This window comes from Phragmites australis, chromosome 7 (genome assembly GCF_958298935.1).
Source record: "Phragmites australis chromosome 7, lpPhrAust1.1, whole genome shotgun sequence".
NCBI classification, from domain to species: Eukaryota; Viridiplantae; Streptophyta; class Magnoliopsida; order Poales; family Poaceae; genus Phragmites; species Phragmites australis.
The window spans coordinates 25,491,756-25,507,533 of record NC_084927.1 but is presented as its reverse complement, the minus strand read 5'-3'; the positions used below and the strand labels follow the sequence as shown (position 1 = coordinate 25,507,533).

At 48.1% G+C, this 15,778-nt stretch overlaps 3 protein-coding genes across 4 annotated transcripts; 2 read left to right on the top strand and 1 right to left on the bottom strand.

Annotated features, from left to right (window-relative positions):
• The first annotated feature begins 194 nt into the window (after positions 1-194).
• On the top strand, positions 195-4,337 carry LOC133924370 (pentatricopeptide repeat-containing protein At4g39952, mitochondrial). The gene has a single exon (XM_062369864.1). It carries the CDS (start codon positions 212-214, stop codon positions 2,522-2,524), a length of 2,313 nt encoding a protein of 770 aa, XP_062225848.1. The 5' UTR covers positions 195-211; the 3' UTR covers positions 2,525-4,337.
• A 587-nt stretch (positions 4,338-4,924) lies between these two features.
• Positions 4,925-6,899, top strand: LOC133924368 (uncharacterized). The gene is made up of 3 exons (XM_062369860.1): positions 4,925-5,189; positions 5,327-5,402; positions 5,704-6,899. Exons 1-3 carry the CDS (start codon positions 5,133-5,135, stop codon positions 6,636-6,638), a joined length of 1,068 nt encoding a protein of 355 aa, XP_062225844.1. The 5' UTR covers positions 4,925-5,132; the 3' UTR covers positions 6,639-6,899.
• A 2,031-nt stretch (positions 6,900-8,930) lies between these two features.
• On the bottom strand, positions 8,931-11,536 carry LOC133924369 (uncharacterized). 2 transcript variants are annotated; one of them, XM_062369861.1, is made up of 4 exons: positions 11,343-11,536; positions 10,095-10,409; positions 9,947-10,019; positions 8,931-9,801 (listed from the first exon to the last, which is right to left on the bottom strand). In XM_062369861.1, the coding sequence occupies exons 2-4, from the start codon at positions 10,401-10,403 to the stop codon at positions 9,173-9,175; spliced, it is 1,011 nt and encodes a 336-aa protein (XP_062225845.1). In that variant the 5' UTR covers positions 10,404-10,409; positions 11,343-11,536; the 3' UTR covers positions 8,931-9,172. The 2 variants fall into 2 exon arrangements, with proteins under 2 accessions (XP_062225845.1, XP_062225847.1); XM_062369863.1 differs by having other exon boundaries at positions 10,095-10,392.
• Between the last annotated feature and the right edge of the window lie 4,242 nt (positions 11,537-15,778).

Below are 15,778 nucleotides of genomic sequence, written 5' to 3'. Positions count from 1 at the left end.
TGTGCCACTGCCGTCAACTCCTCAACCCCTTTGTGACGGCGAATGCACATAGAGAAAAGAAAAAAAATTAAATGATAACATAGAAGAGATTATGATTTTTTAATAATAAATTAAGAATTTGGTTAACATCTAATGGCTCATAGGGAATTATCTGTTGCATATAACTGGTGCAGCTGGTGCGCCTGAATGACCTGTTCGAACGAGCAAACAAATGCCGCCTCAAGCCGCGACCCCTCTCGCCATCCTCTCCCGCTTCCTCTCGTCGCCATCGCCCCCGCCGCTGCCCGCGCTCCTCCGCGTCCACGCTCTCGCCGTCACCTCCGGCCTCTCCCCTCGCCCCGACCTCGCCGCCAAGATCGTGTGCGCCTACTCCTCCGCGGGGCGCCCCGGCCTCGCCGCGCTCGCCTTCTCGGCCTCACCCTGCCCCGACACCTTCCTCTGGAACTCCCTCCTCCGCTCCCACCACTGCGCCTCCGACTTCGCGGCCGCGCTCTCCGCCCACCGCCGCATGCTCGCCTCCGGCGCGCGGCCCTCTCGCTTCACCGCGCCGCTCGCCGCCTCCGCCGCCGCCGAGCTGGGCGCGCTCCGCGTCGGCGCCTCCGTGCACGCGTACTGCGTCGGGTTCGGTCTCCTCGCTGGCGATGGCTCCGTCGCCGTCGCGTCGTCGCTGGTGTACATGTACGCCAGGTGCGGCGTCGTCGGTGACGCGGTCAAGATGTTCGAGGAAATGCCCGAGAGGGACGTGGTCGCGTGGACCGCGGTGCTCTCCGGGTGCGTGCGGAACGGGGGGTGCGGAGAGGGGTTGCGGTATCTGGTGGAGATGGTTAGGCTCGCAGGCCACGGCGGGGCGAGGCCAAACTCACGGACGATGGAGAGTGGCTTGGAGGCCTGCGGGGTGCTATGTGAGCTGAATTCTGGTAGATGCTTGCACGGGTATGTGATGAAGGCCGGGGTTGGCAATTCCCCATTGGTGGTTTCGGCGCTTTTCTCTATGTACTCCAAGTGCGATTGTACTGCGGAGGCACGTGTTTTGTTCCCTGAGTTGGCAGAGAAAGACGTGGTTTCCTGGACCAGTTTGATTGGAGCTTACTGTCGAAGAGGGTTTATTGGGGAAGCCATGGAGTTGTTCCAGGAGATGGAGGATTCAGGTTTGCAACCAGATGAGGTTCTTGTTAGTTGTTTACTAGCTGGGTTGGGGAACAGTGTGAATGTGCATGGAGGGAAGGCGTTTCATGCGGTTATAATGAGGAGAAACTTTGGAGATAGTGTTATGACTGGAAATGCTTTGATCTCAATGTATGGCAAATTCGAACTGGTGGATGTTGCAGGCAGAGTATTTAGAATATTGCATCAACGAGATGTGGAATCATGGAATTTTATGATTGTAGGATACTGCAAAGCTGGATGTGATGTCAAATGCTTGGAGCTGTATCGTGAGATGCAGTTCAGAGATAAGGATGAATTTCTGAGTGATGACAGCAGCTTGGTTTCTGCAATCTCTTCTTGTTCACGGCTAGGGGAACTACGATTAGGTCAGTCAGCACACTGTTATGCAATCAAGCGCTTGCTTTATGATAATTCATCAGTTGCAAATGTTTTGATTGGCATGTATGGAAGGTGTGGCAAATTTGATCGTGCTTGTAAATTATTTGGCCTGGCCAAATTGAAGAGGGATGTTGTCACTTGGAACGCACTAATTTCCAGTTATGCTCATCTGGGACATTCGAATGATGCCTTGTCACTGTATGATCAAATGCTCACTGAAGGTGTGAAACCCAACTCAACAACTTTGACCACTGTCCTTTCAGTTTGTGCAGATTTGGCCTCATTGGAACGTGGAGAGCAGATACATTTTTACGTGAAAGAAATGGGTTTGGAATCTGATGTATCAATTAGTACAGCACTTGTTGACATGTACACTAAATGTGGGGAGCTTGGAATCGCTAGAAGGACTTTTGATTCTATGTTTCAACGTGATGTGGTTTCTTGGAATGTGATGATATCAGGCTATGGGATGCATGGGAAAGCAAAAGAAGCATTAAAATTATTTAGTGAGATGGAGGGAGGAAGTGTTAAGCCTAATGGTGTTACCTTTCTTTCCATTCTATCTGCTTGCTGCCATGCAGGGCTTGTTGACGAGGGTAGGAAGCTGTTTGTTAGAATGGGTGAATACTCCCTTGAGCTTAACCTGAAGCATTACGCTTGTATGGTGGATCTCTTAGGGAAATCTGGGCAACTCCAAGAAGCAGAAGATCTGATTTTGGCTATGCCAATAGAACCTGATGGTGGGATATGGGGAACTTTGCTTAGTGCCTGCAAAGTGCATGACAACTTTGAGATGGGGTTAAGGATTGCAAAGAAGGCATTTGCTTCTGACCCAGGAAATGATGGTTATTACATTTTAATGTCTAATTCATATGGCACTGTTAAAAAATGGGATGAGATAGAGAAATTAAGAGATATGATGAAGAATCATGGAGTAGAAAAAAGTGTAGGTTGGAGTGCAGTTGATAATTGTGGGTGACTTCAATTTCAGTTATGCTCTTTCCTCACTAATGGTTACAATAGCCCAGTCTATACAGTAATATCAACTGAGTAGAGCTAAACTGTGTCTAACGAGAAATTGGCAAGAACAACGATCAGCGTCATGCCTGTAGCTGTATCCTGATAAATATAACCTGACCGAGTCCAGAACTTAAAAATGCACTGAAAAATACAACTTTATCTGTTTTACCGTCTTATAGATGGAGGTCCAAATTTTGCTGATCGATGCATCGGCTTGTTGACATTAATCGTGGTTACAACTTCGGAAGATTTGGGCATATGGATGGAATGAATGGTATGAAGTAAGTCCATCACAATTTAAGGCCAAATGCCTAATGTCTGTAAGTTCCCCAATGTTATTTTTTACGTCTTAATAAAGGTTAAGGTCATCAAAAAGTGACTGTGCTTCTTTTGGAGAATACACTAATTGATCCATTGTGCCATCTGTAATGTAGTAGTGGAAATTCTTCAGTTAAAGGTCGATATGCGCACATAATAGATCTGTGTGCCAAGCTGGCTGTATCATGGCAGTCACAGATTTTGTTGGTAGTAGATTTCTGTATGGTGCTGACTGAATCATCATACTGGTGAATCACAGTATCACTATTGCAGTTTTCTTTAAGAACTACTGAGCTGTATAATGTTGCTGCAATTGTTAGTTGCAAAAGAATGACACATATCCGAAATTGTGTACCCCACTGCGCATGATAAGGTAACTCATTCTGCCGGTTGATCTGACATATGTACTGTATAATTTATTACTTTTTAATCACTGCCTCCTTTTCTGTTTCACTGTGCATATTTTCACTGACTTCTCCAGGTTCAGCATATCCATCTTCTCCCTTAACTTTTCTTGTTGCGATACAGCATTTCTTATGGTTGCATCCAATTTCCCCTTCTCTCTTTGTGATACAATGTTTGGTGTGGCTACCATTTCTTTCAACTGCTAATGCAAATATTGCTTTTGAATTTTCAGGGAGATATCTATTTGCTGAGTCCTCGTGACGAAACGCAAAGGAAAGTCCATGCGTTGGCTGCATGTAAATGCAAGGTGACGCAAAAGAGCTCATGAAGGTATATGAGACAACCTCGTCTTATCACTTGAGAATTCATTTTTCATCAACACTGCACACGGGTATGTGATGATGCCTTCTTGCATTCCAGGGGTTCAACTTACAAGTATGTCATATGCACGGTTGATCTTCTGTAGTTGTAGGTTTGGTTCTTCATCACTTCATTTTGTTCTACATCAACATGATGGGCGATGCTGACCTGTTATTCATTTTGTTCAATCTCTCTTGATACGTCGAAGGACCGAAACTTCCTACAGACATGCTATGCACCAGAATTACGAAGTAGGGTCGGATAATGTTACCCAATTTCACATGCCTTTGGTGCCACATTGATGCAGAGCTAGCAGTGGTACTGTTAGCAGCTGGAGCAAACGGCGGCAGGCTGGCAGCAGCATATGCAGCAAACTCTTCATTTGGATCTCTGCACCAGCTCTTTTGCAATGCATTCGTTGATGAGAATGGGGAGGGAAACGAAGTTACGATCCGGATCGATGAGTTTCCCCTTACAAATGTTTATAGAGGATCATGGTGTGTTTTTATGTAACATTGCTCATAAAATTTCTAGGATTAGGAGCAACACAAGAAGCTGAAAAACACTGATCAACTTGTCAAAAAATATTTTTTGGCTGTCTGTTAACGGTGCATGGTTGAGCACGCGCCGTGGGGGACCCGGAAGAATAAATGATACCTGACATCTTGTAATATTTTTCTTCTGACGAATGGTATCTTGTAATTTCCGATATTCTAAACATGAACAAGCATATCTTGATTCTAAAAAGAAAAGTTGATCCTTTCTACGGAAGAAGAAAAATACTGCATATGGTATGGTGTTCCTTTTCCTCTCAAATTCTTGTCGGGTTATCATAGTTCAAATAAACTCTGGCATGGCTTAATCACGTGAAGAGCACGAACAGAACCTTCTAGTAGCTTCGCCACACCTTTTCCCCCTTTCGGAGGTCCTCAGAAAATCCTCATCGACGGCCATCTACCGACCGATGGACGCGAAGCCTCGCATTGTCACAATCAATCCCGCACGTTACTGCGCCTAATAAAAAACAAAGCGCGTTTCCGGTTCACCACCAGACAAACAAAAAAAATCTGAACGAAAAAGGTCCTCGATCACACACGGCGCTCAAGTCTAACCCCTCAACCGCACCGATCGGACGGCGGCGATCGCCCCCCCGTCCAGAGACCAACGGCCCCAGCGCGTAACCGTCCCCCTCCCCCACAGCGCCCCCACGCGGAGGGCAGCGTCGTCATTTGCCGCTCCCACCCCCGCCGGTCCTGGATTAATAATCGCAAAGCGGAGCGTCGCAAACGCCAAACGCCCGGAAGATTTTCGTCCCCGCTTCCTCGCTTTCCATTAAACTCCGCCTCAGCCCCGTGCGTTGTGTTATCTATCCATCCGCCTCCCTCGCCGCTCGCCGCGTCGTTTTTTAGGGTTTTCTCCTCCTCTCCTCGCCCCCACGCGCGCGCGCACGTCGAGGAGGCCGGCAGTCCACCGCACCCGGCGAGATGGGATACAGCGAGTCCGCATCGGCCGCCGCCGCCCGCGACGCGAAGAAGAAGAGGGTAAAGGATGCTTGCCTGCGGGGGTGGGGTGGTCTGTGTGGTTCGATTTGGGGTGGGGGTTTTCCTGGGTTGGGTTGGATTGGATTGCGCCGCGTGCTGATCTGATTTGAAGGATTTTTTTTTGGTGCCCGTCGCAGGGGAACCGGACGGCGGCGAAGCTGAAGCAGAGCAAGCTCGAGACGCGCCGCGAGCAGTGGCTGTCGCATGGGCAAGGTCTGATTTGGTGCCTGGTTTGTGCAATGTTTTAATCCGCTGTTTGCGATTTGGGTGATTTCTGGTCGGCGTGTGGGGATTTGGTGGTGTCATGTGAGAGTTGGGATCTCCATGCGGTGGATCCCGTTATGATCTTTTCTGTGTGAGGTAGAGGAAGAGAGACATAGTTCTTAAAATTTTTGTTAGGTGGTTCAGAATGTGATGTCTCATTGTTTATTGGGGGTGATCTAGTTGGAAAATTGCTATTTTTATTGAGTATTTGCTCAAAATCTGTTTTTTTGTGTGTTTTGGATTGGTGTAGGCAAGGACGGGAACGAGGCTAAGGTTGCTGCTCCACCAACAGGAGCAGGGTCAAATGCTGGGTCACCGATCCTCGCGTCCCCACACCCTCCACTCCCTCGTCGGCGTGCAGATACGAGGTCAAGGGGAAGTGATCCGGAGGACAGGGAGGAGGCTGGTGCTGCCGGGCTGGAGGTAGGCGGCAGCGACCTCGACTCCCCCATTCACAGCCCTGGCTCAAACAGTTCCCAAGGCGGTGGGTGCCCTTTGAGGAAGGGGTGCTCTGGCAATGGTGGTGGCCCTAGCCTCAGCAGTGGAAGCAGTGTATGGTCCAGCTCGAGGAGTGTGAGTGATGCTGAGGAGGATGATACAGGCTGCCCTGAGGATGAAAGTGAAGTCTTGGATGATTGGGAAGCGGTTGCTGACGCACTTTTTGACGATAACAGTCATTGCCACCAGAGTTTAGGTCCCATGATCCCCCCAGCAGCTCCTACAAGTGCAACACCTGCCAATGCAGCAAGACCTGAACCGATTCTGAGCAAAACAAGAGCTTGGGCACCTGATGATATATTTCGTCCACAGAGCTTACCCAGTATCTCCAAGCAGGCCAGCTTTCCAGCGAGCATCGGAAACTGCTGGGCAGGGATGGGGATGAGTGCTGCACAGCAGGGTGTCCTCCCTTTGCCATTGTCGTGTCCGATATGCTACGAGGATCTTGACCCAACGGATTCAAGCTTCCTTCCCTGCCCTTGTGGGTTTCACCTGTGTCTCTTCTGCCACAAGAGGATCCTTGAGGCGGATGGGCGCTGCCCAGGTTGCAGGAAGCAATACAACACAGTGTCTGCAGCAGAAGGTGGTGGCTGCGCCAAAGCAACAACAGTTGGGATTGGACGAGAGATGGCAAATGTAGCACCAGTGCGGCTATCCCGTTCTTGTAGCATGGGTCCAAGATACTAGACTGTGCCAGGGACTAGCTCTATGTTGTAGCTCGACTCTTTGCATGTTACTGTCGGATATGCTAGTTTTTCCGTGTATTGTCTGCTTTTGGTATAAAGAAATGTGAATATTGGAATAGGTACTGAATCCATATAGACTTATCCAGGAACTCAATTTTTTTGAGACTGTAACCATTGCATGTGATGCGTATGTTGCTGGAGAAAACTGTTTGTCGTTTGCAGTTTGTGAGATAATATATATGCTATATTAAGGTGTCTGTTATTTCCTAATCTACAAGTATATGAGCAGTAACTGTTGCTTGCTTAATATTTAAACATGAAGTTTAGCTGTTGGCATTCTCATAATTTGTCATGGGCCTATATCTATTCCTTTACAGTGTACACTCAACTTGAGTATCTGATGATTTGATCTGCAAGTGTAGGTTCCGCCACTCTGTAGAAATGTGTTTCTTTGCCTGGCTCCTGTCTGTTTCACTCTTGACATCCGATCTTTTGCGTATACTATTTATAATGGATTTGATCATAGTTAAACTTTTCAGATTCTCGTTCAGCAATACTTTGCCAGTTTCAGCATTCCCATGATTCTGCTCTTGGCAAGAAGGGACATGAATCTTCATCATATTGTAAGTGGGTATGGTGTCTTGTTTTTTCTCTGTTCGCCTATTTTTTTAGTTCAAAATTTTTTATCTTTGTATTTACCCCCGCTTGTTAACCGTGACATGTAAATGGGTATGTAACTATAAGGCTGATACCTGGTCCATCAAATGCTTCTTCCCAATTTAGCTTCTATAAAGACTCACTGTATGACAGGATCAATTAGTGAAATTTGATTAAGCAAAGGAGATTGTTATTGTTAAACCTCATGAGTTCATATGATGCATTCAACTTAAGCTTCCTACAAGTGAGCTTGGTCAGGTGTGAGGAGTCTTTTAGATTCTACATTGGACTTCATAATTCATGTCATGCTATGTAAATGCATTCTTATCATGCTTCGACATGTCATTTCTTTTGTAATCAGTGACTGTCACGCGCCTAGCGTTGCTGTATGTTGAACTGTTAACTATGCGGCAGCCATAGAATTTATTTGGCAACAATTAGCTTACAAAATTTGAAGTGCAGAACCTCAAAGCTCTTTTGGCACTGTCATGAGCATTTTATATTGTTGGGGAAGAGAAACTGGAACATAAGCTAAGGACAGATGAGCCTTCCATTTTGCCTTAGCCTGAGTTTGTATTGAGTGAAAGTGTCCTAGTCTTCAATGTAGGATGAACGTGTACCCTAGAAAATCAAGTGCTCCTGCCTTGGCTTAATTTTAAGATATTTGAAATTTGAACACCCTGGGCTATGTTTCTTTTGTGTCTGTTGGGGATTTGTCCTGGGTTATGTTCTCCATGGCCAATTAAGTAAGTTCTTCCATTTAAGCTTGTCCTATTTGCTTCTTTTCGTGAGGACAATCCAACAATGAAGTAATGAACTGGTTCTTTCATTCATTGAAAGTCCTGAACGGTTTGATCAGGCGTTTTCCTTAAAGCTTGACTTAACTGGGACTGGTATTCATGTTTTGATGGAATGGTTCCTCTATCTGACAATGCTAATCAGCAGTTCAGCTTTGTTGAATATTTTTTTAGTCAAAACTAGCTGAGACTTCATACTAAGCAGTGTTGGACGGAGAGGACACCGGCCAGCAATTAATCGGGATACAGACATTAATCGGATTATGCGGACAGTTTAGCGTTTGTGCTAATTATGTAAATAGTTGATCATAGTAATTATTTTAGCGATTGATCGGGATGCTGACGATTAATCAGATTACTAAGGCCTCCGAGTACTTTTCATGCTATTTGAGGTTCCAAGGCCACACTCAGTTTTGTTTGAGTTTGTGTTCAGCATGACCTTCATTCAACGTGGCTTATGGTTAGCAGATTGAAAGATTGACTATGCCTCTCTGAATTGTTTTTCGCAGCAGTTGCAGTCCGTCATAAGATGTTCAAAAAGCTCACGGTCTGCAATTATTACCTGGCATTCTAGGGTAAACGGAACGAGGTAGTGCGCAGCGAGATAGGCTTGTTTGTTCGGTGTCGTCGTGTTTTTGCCCCTTTAAACATCGCTTATATATCATTCCGTGAAATGATTCCATTGGTTTATTTTTATCAGAACATGCCAGCATGGTTTTTAGAACACAAGCAATCGACCGCATTTTCCAGGACATGCCGGTATGGTTCCAAGAATTTGGAAGCACTATGTGCCACTAGCCCATTACTGATCATGAACTCAACCTGCAGCGCTTCTGAAATATCTGAACGGGGCTTGTGAACCAGGTTCTTGCCAGGAAGCGTAGTGACATATAGTGTACATGACATACGTTAAGTTACGATAAGGTTCTGATAACTGAAGCCTAGGTCTTAAAAAGCAGCAGGTCATGAGTTTGTCTCCAGAATGGACTTAAACTGATACATGGATTACAAATAAGAACGGCAAGGGTGTTCTCCACGCTAACCTAGAGATGAACTGACACCGCACTAACTAAACTACTTATCAAGAGAGTAGCCTGTCAACTTCCCTCTTTAGCCACAAGCTGCGAAGCCTGGGTTCGTAGGAGAGAAAAATCTCCCGATTCTCTGCATCCTTAAAGACATCAGAAGCTAGTACCTTGACCTCATCAGACACATCGGGCATGGCGTGCAGAGCCTTGATACAACTCGAGATCGAGAACTGATCGACTCCCCTTGTTGTTTGTTCTTTCATGCGCTGTTCTTTCACGCGAGCCTGTTTCATTCTGAAGTCCAGATAAGCCTCCATGGTCTGTTGGATGTCTGGGATCTTACGCTTCTTGCGCCTGTCTTTCTGTAGCTCTATGCAAGAACTTGACTGCGCCGGTTCATCAGCTTTTTGTGGCCTTGGGTCCACACCACGCTGTGGTCGTTCCAGTACCTCTTCAGTGTGATTCTGAAGAACATCATGATCATCGATACCTTGTGGTCCTAACGCAGTTCGTTGAAGTAGGCTGATGTTGTTCCATGCATCGTCAATGCTTGCATTAGCCATCCCACAATGTCTTCCAGACATGCCTGAGAATGCGCTGGTGTTGTTGCCTCCCTCGTCAACATTTCCAACATGTTGCGGTATGCTGGAAGTCAAATTCTGTCCCCCTTCAGGAATAGGACCTATCATGGTAGCATATTTGTTTCAGAAAAGCAAAAGGTAACAGTAAATAGCAGCAATGCTTTTCCTGAGCCTTTTTCGGATGGTGGTGGTTGTGTGCGTGTGCATTTGAGTGTGGGGTGGGGTGGGGTGGGGGAAGATGCTTGCCATCAAATAGCAGTTCCAGCGAGTCAAGCAATGGAAAGCTCGCTCTTTGGTACTTCCGTGCCTTGGGCATATCCTAGCAAATTTAAATAAATATTAAAATTTTATTCAGCTGTGCAAGCAATAACTAGTAGAAGAGTTAGACCCTCACTTCGATTATATCATCCCAGATTTCATCTGTCGTTTTAATCATGGACGCACTCTGGTCCCATGAAACACCATCACGCTGGAGGACCGATTTTATCAATTTATAGTCTTTCTTCAATTGAGTCTCATGTTCCTGGATTTGCATCTTACTAAACTTTGCTTCTGGGTACCTTACATTGAAATCCTTTACAATTTTCTTCCAACCTTCAGTTCTCCATCCACTTTGGGTACGATAATGTGAAATGTTATTCTCGTGAAGTATATCAACAAGGCCCTTTTCGTACTTCATCACCCATCTTGCTCTGTTTGCCATTTAACCCTTCAACAGGTTAGAAAGTATGATTATTTTTTTGCTCTGATGAGGGAACCTAAAACTAAAATAGATAAAATGCTAAAGACAAAAAAAACCTACAATTCATTCAGTACTGCAATTCATATTTTGAGCTTCATCCCTACTAACATAAGCACAATTGAACCATCATACTTAATACTTGTTCTACACATTCAATTGTAGGTTATATGGCATTCTCGTTGGAATAATTCAATTCTATTGGTACAAGGATAGCTAACATCTACATCCGAACCTAAATCTATTCAAGCTGGATTTAAATGAAGCATGATAGAATGCCACGCTGGCATATTTTTACCATGCTGTCCAGTTCCAATCCAATGATTTTTCGTCCAGAACCTACCAAATAACACCCCATGGATCATACGTATAGAACCATCTACATAATTCTATGGAACAATAAAGCCAAACAGGCTACTAGATTTTTCCTCAATGTGTACAATAATCATTCACCTAAACATTTTCTTTAGCCGTTGATGAATAAATTTTCCCATGATCCGAATATCGTTTCACTGAATCATTGACAGTGCAAATTACTCCATGCTCCATCTATTGTGTTTAGTCATTGCTATCACCTTGCTCTAGCTGTAACTCCACCAGCAATGAACAGCGCTCTGCTTGCACAGACTCGCCCAATTCAAGTATCTCAAAAACCCTAAATCGAAATCAATCGGCATCGAGCTACCCAATAACCAATTAGATATCACGAGCAAGCAGGCAGCAAACCGCTGCCGCTACACCAAATGCTATCAGTATCAGCGGGTCGAGCTCAGGAACATGCCGGATCTAATCGCCCCTAAACCACCTGAATCAAATCCCGGGCGGATTCGAACCCGCCTGGAAGGCGACCTAAACGGCCAAGCCACAACGCAAGGCACAAGTGTGGGCGAAGGATCTAGTTACCTCCGCGCCGAGCTCGCAGGATCCAGGCGAAGCCGCGGCGGCGCTGTGAGCCGGCCGATCCGCCGTCTTGAGCTCAATGGCGGTGAGCCGGTGGCGCCACGGCGTGGTCCCGAACCGCTGCTCCCTGCTGCGGGTTGTAGGTTTCCCTACCCTTTCCCCCGGTCGCCCGTCTAACCCCGGTTGGTTGGTGCCAGTATCCGGCCCAGCCAAACGGGTCGTCGTGCTAATCACAATAGAGTGTAGACAGGGCAAGGGGAAGTTTGGACGGCTCAGATTGAGACTGAGGCTGAGGTGTGAGGGGTATTTGAGGAAAAGATACCCTCGGATTGTAATCCTTGGCTCCTTGCGTCAAAGAAAGTTACAGCTACTCGATAAGGAAAAAGTGCCGGTACGGGGAGACAAGCACACAAAACTTGAGTATATCACTCAGATTGGAACCTAGCCCATTAAACCAGATTCCGCTAAATCCCAATCGAGCTTAGGCCATGTTTGGACGTTAGGGCGTTTATAAATCACAGTATTTATAAACCTCAGTTTTTATTGTTGCATCTAGATTTTCATGTTTGGCACCATTGCAAGGCCTCCTAGGATCGACATTCTGCGTCTAATCATTGATGAGATTTTGGAGGCCTCTGATCCGGCCACCTTAGTGAGGGAAATTTGCCACGACCACCATCCTAGTGCCCATCAAAGCATGGTCCTGCCTCCTCCTAATCCATCTGGTCACACCACCGAACCGTCTGATCGCGGAGATGGCTAGCTTGCTCTGAGCCAAACACCAACCACGGGCTGAGGTTCTACGAGCACTGCTAGTCAGCAGAGAAGTGACCAGCCTCACCCTGAATCAGCCGGGAGCAACCTTCGCTCGTGGTCCATTGTCGACCCTAGGCGAAGGTCTTGCCAGTCTCCCCCTGAGCCACCTGGGGTGACCAGGCTGCACACCAAGCCTCCATGCAAGGGGAGAAAAATCGACGAAGGATTTGGCTTCCACAGGGGCACCCAAGCGTGCCGATTGGACATCGACTGCTCCCAGCTCGATGGAGGACATGACCTCCTCCTCGCCCGGTCAACCTTCACGATGTCGAGAGTTGTGCTTACGCCCCCTGACCACGCGGTAAGCCCTCCTGCTAAGCGTAGGTACTTCGAGTCCTTTCTTGACTCCGCAATTTGTTGTCGCTATAGATCTCCACCCTAGTCAACTGGATATTTTAGCCACCGAGCCTGTAGTGGCCCTGACGCCGGAAGTACCAGCCATGACCCCCGCTTCTACCGAGCCTTTTGTAGGGCCCGCTCCTGCCTATGACCTGCTTTCCTTGGTCGCCAACCTCCTGCTTCTATCAGCAAGCTGATCGCTGAGAAGGAGGTGGCGGACCACAGATGCGGCGATCTGGAGAGGTTGGTGGTTGAAAAAAAAGAGGTGAGATGCTCACTTTAGTGGGAAAATACCACGTTTCAGCGGGAGAAGGCCACGCTCGTCGCTTGTCATTCTAAGCTGGTAGAGGATGAGCGAACGACGCGTGGCTTTCTACGGGATGCCTTCATGGTGATGTGGGGCCTTTAAGGAGCGTCGGGTTGGAAGCCAACGAACCAAAGGAGGAGCCCGTGCAGGGCTGGGCCTATGCTATCCATGTGTTGGTGGAGAAGCTCACCTAGCTCACAGGCATCCTAGCGGTGCGAGCAGTGGAGTACGCGGCGAAGGCGGCAAAAGACGTGGCAGGGTGCATGCTACCATACTACCGCAACCGCAACCCCAACTTCAACCTCAAGGCCATCCGAGAGTGGGTTGCGGTAGCCGGTCCCGAAGCTGAGGCAAAGCTGCAGGCGGAGTGCTAGAGGGCGGTGGAGTACGTAAGGTCTCTCTTCTGAGTAGAGACCACTGAAGAGTAATTATTAGATTGTAACTTAGAACTGTATCATACCTTGAATGAAGTTATTTCATTTCCCTGGTGGGCTTGTTTCGTTGCTGTGGTCGTAGAGTCCCTTATCTGTCTGAATCTCTTGCTCGCTCCGAGCCCGCGACCAAGGCCATCGAGGACACCAATGACTAGCGCAGTTAGGAAGCGGTGGTCGAGTGTGAACTCGGGTTTGCAGTTGAGCGAGAGAACTTACAGAGCGATCTTCGAGGTGCGCCAGTCTTGCCACATACTAAACTACGTGTATTCTTAGGCTAGTCGAGTAATACCCGACTAGTTGACCTCTGCGTGCTCTGCGACCTGTTTTCGACCAGCTTGTTAGGAGAAACTGCTCGTGGTGCAAAGGAAGTTGGAGCAGACGACAAGGAAAAATGACCAGCGGTAGGCATATTTCTATGATTGCCTTAGTTAGGTGTTCATCCCCTTCGACTCATTGCTTTGGGTCATCGGCGTTTATATCTTCCCCTTGGGGATACCATGACCTATCATATTGACGGTTTTTTGCGGCCTCCAAGGAGGCATGTGACATCGAGCAGAGGAATCGCGAGACTGTTGATGACCACCTTTTTGAAGTTGGAGTTTCCGACACCTATCTTGCCCTTGCATGCATCAGTGACCACTTCCTCGACCTCAACCTTGCTCTGGTAGTTTCTACAGGCTTTGGTGGTGTTCAGCGGACCACGACGTAGCTTGGCAACCATGCAGACTCATTTCTATACGTTGCTTGCTCCCTCCTTTAGACAGTCCTGTTCGACCTGCTGAGGGGCATCTTTGGATCCTGTGGAACACTAAATAAAATCGTTAGAACCAGGCCTTGGGCTTTACCCGAGTGATCACCTTGTAATATAAGGACTTGCTTTTGTATAACTTTTCCCTGTGCACATATGGTAAGTAGGCTCATTATTTCTTAGAGGGGATCAAAGCTTTCCGTACCACTCGCTAGCTAGTTTTGTGGTGTCCAGGATTGCTCTTAGCATGACAAGCCCTTTGGTGGTGACCAGCGCTCGACCCAAGTTAGGACTTATGGTCTCGTGGTCATTAACTCTCAGTAGTCCATATTCCTGATATTGCGCGACTGGCTATTTTCATTCATTCCCTCGATTTGGTACTCACCACATGAGCGAACCCGCACAAAAGACTAGAAGCAAGAAAAGGAATCCTAAACTGCTCTAGCACCCGACCGTCTGGTCAGCAGCAAGGCTACTGACTAGACGGTCTAAATTTCAAATCGAAAGAACTTACAAGTTGACGGGAGACCTTTCTTGTCCTAGAGATCCTACAAAACAGAGCGTTTGGTATTTGAATTGGAAAAACTTACAAGCTGAGGGTAGTTCGGTCTTGTCCAAAAGATCCTGTAAAATAGACAAACATGCTTATGCTCTAGCAGCCCTAAACATAGAACTTGCGCAGGTGATTTATGTTCCAAGAATTGTACAGTTCACGGCCATCCTCTATGGCTAGTTTGCCTGCACCAGGTTGGGTAACCTTCACCACTATATAGGGTCCTTCCCACTTTCAGGAGAGCTTGTTCTAGCCTGTCTTATTTTGGAATTTTCTTAGGATGAGGTCGTTTTCCGCTTTGACACCTTGCGGTCGTGGTAGCACCTAAGGCTTTGTTGGTACTGAGCTGCTCTGATTAGAGCACGATCACTGAACTCTTCAACCAGGTTTATGTCATCCTCCCGTCGAGGTGGTCATCATCCGAGTTATCGGTTACTCGAGGAGACTGGAGGACGATCTCAGAGGGGAGCATTGCTAGGGCTAGCAATTGGACATGTGGGTCCAGGTACCCGTGGGTTCTGCACCCGATGGGTCTGGTTCGGTTTTTTTTTGGTCGGGTACATGATTAGGGTCGAGTCGGGCTCGGGTTTTGCATTTCGCCCGCAGGTGCCCACGGGTCACCCAAAACCCAGCCCAACTCCCTTGGTCCTCCCCTCAGCCTAATATCAAATGAGCCCATCAAACTACCTCGGCCTCCCCACCCTCCCCTCTGCCTCCCCTGCTCCACACCCCGACGGCCCGGCCTTAGGCATCCCCGCCAGCCTTAGGCCTTCTCGCTTGGCCGCCACCCCTCACCGCCAGCTTCCCCCCCCCATCCGTCGTGCCCTCCTATCCGCCTCCCCAACCTGGCCTCCCCGCCTTGGCCACCCAGCCTCTACGACTCATCCTCCCCGCCCGACCCCACCTCTACCACCTCCCCCGGCCACCACCCCTCCCAGGCCTCTTGTCCGCCTCTCCTCCCTAGCCTTCTAGCCCCACCACCCTGCCCCGACCATCGCACCCCGGCCTCCCGGCGGCCCCATATCCATGCCCACCCGTGCAGGTGTCGCCCCACCCCACGTCGCCGCCGCCGCCTCGCGCTACCCTGAACCCCGATCTCCACCCCACACTGGCGTCGTCCCGCCCTGTGCCACCGTCGCTAGCGTCACACCGGCTCGCACCCCCGTCTTCACCGGCTTCCCAATATCTAGATCTGAGTGCCTGATGGGCACCCGAAACCCGACCCACACCTGTCGGGTCTGG

Excerpts from the sequence above, each read along its gene's own strand:
- LOC133924370 (XM_062369864.1), top strand. The coding sequence starts at position 212 with ATGCCGCCTCAAGCCGCGACCCCTCTCGCCATCCTCTCCCGCTTCCTC.
- LOC133924368 (XM_062369860.1), top strand. The coding sequence starts at position 5,133 with ATGGGATACAGCGAGTCCGCATCGGCCGCCGCCGCCCGCGACGCGAAG. Across the intron at positions 5,190-5,326 it reads GCGACGCGAAGAAGAAGAGG|GGGAACCGGACGGCGGCGAA; the intron begins GTAAAGGATGCT and ends TGCCCGTCGCAG. Across the intron at positions 5,403-5,703 it reads GTGGCTGTCGCATGGGCAAG|GCAAGGACGGGAACGAGGCT; the intron begins GTCTGATTTGGT and ends GGATTGGTGTAG.
- LOC133924369 (XM_062369861.1), bottom strand. The coding sequence starts at position 10,403 with ATGGCAAACAGAGCAAGATGGGTGATGAAGTACGAAAAGGGCCTTGTT. Across the intron at positions 10,020-10,094 it reads TCTGGGATGATATAATCGAA|GATATGCCCAAGGCACGGAA; the intron begins GTGAGGGTCTAA and ends TAAATTTGCTAG. Across the intron at positions 9,802-9,946 it reads GCTGGAACTGCTATTTGATG|GTCCTATTCCTGAAGGGGGA; the intron begins GCAAGCATCTTC and ends CTACCATGATAG.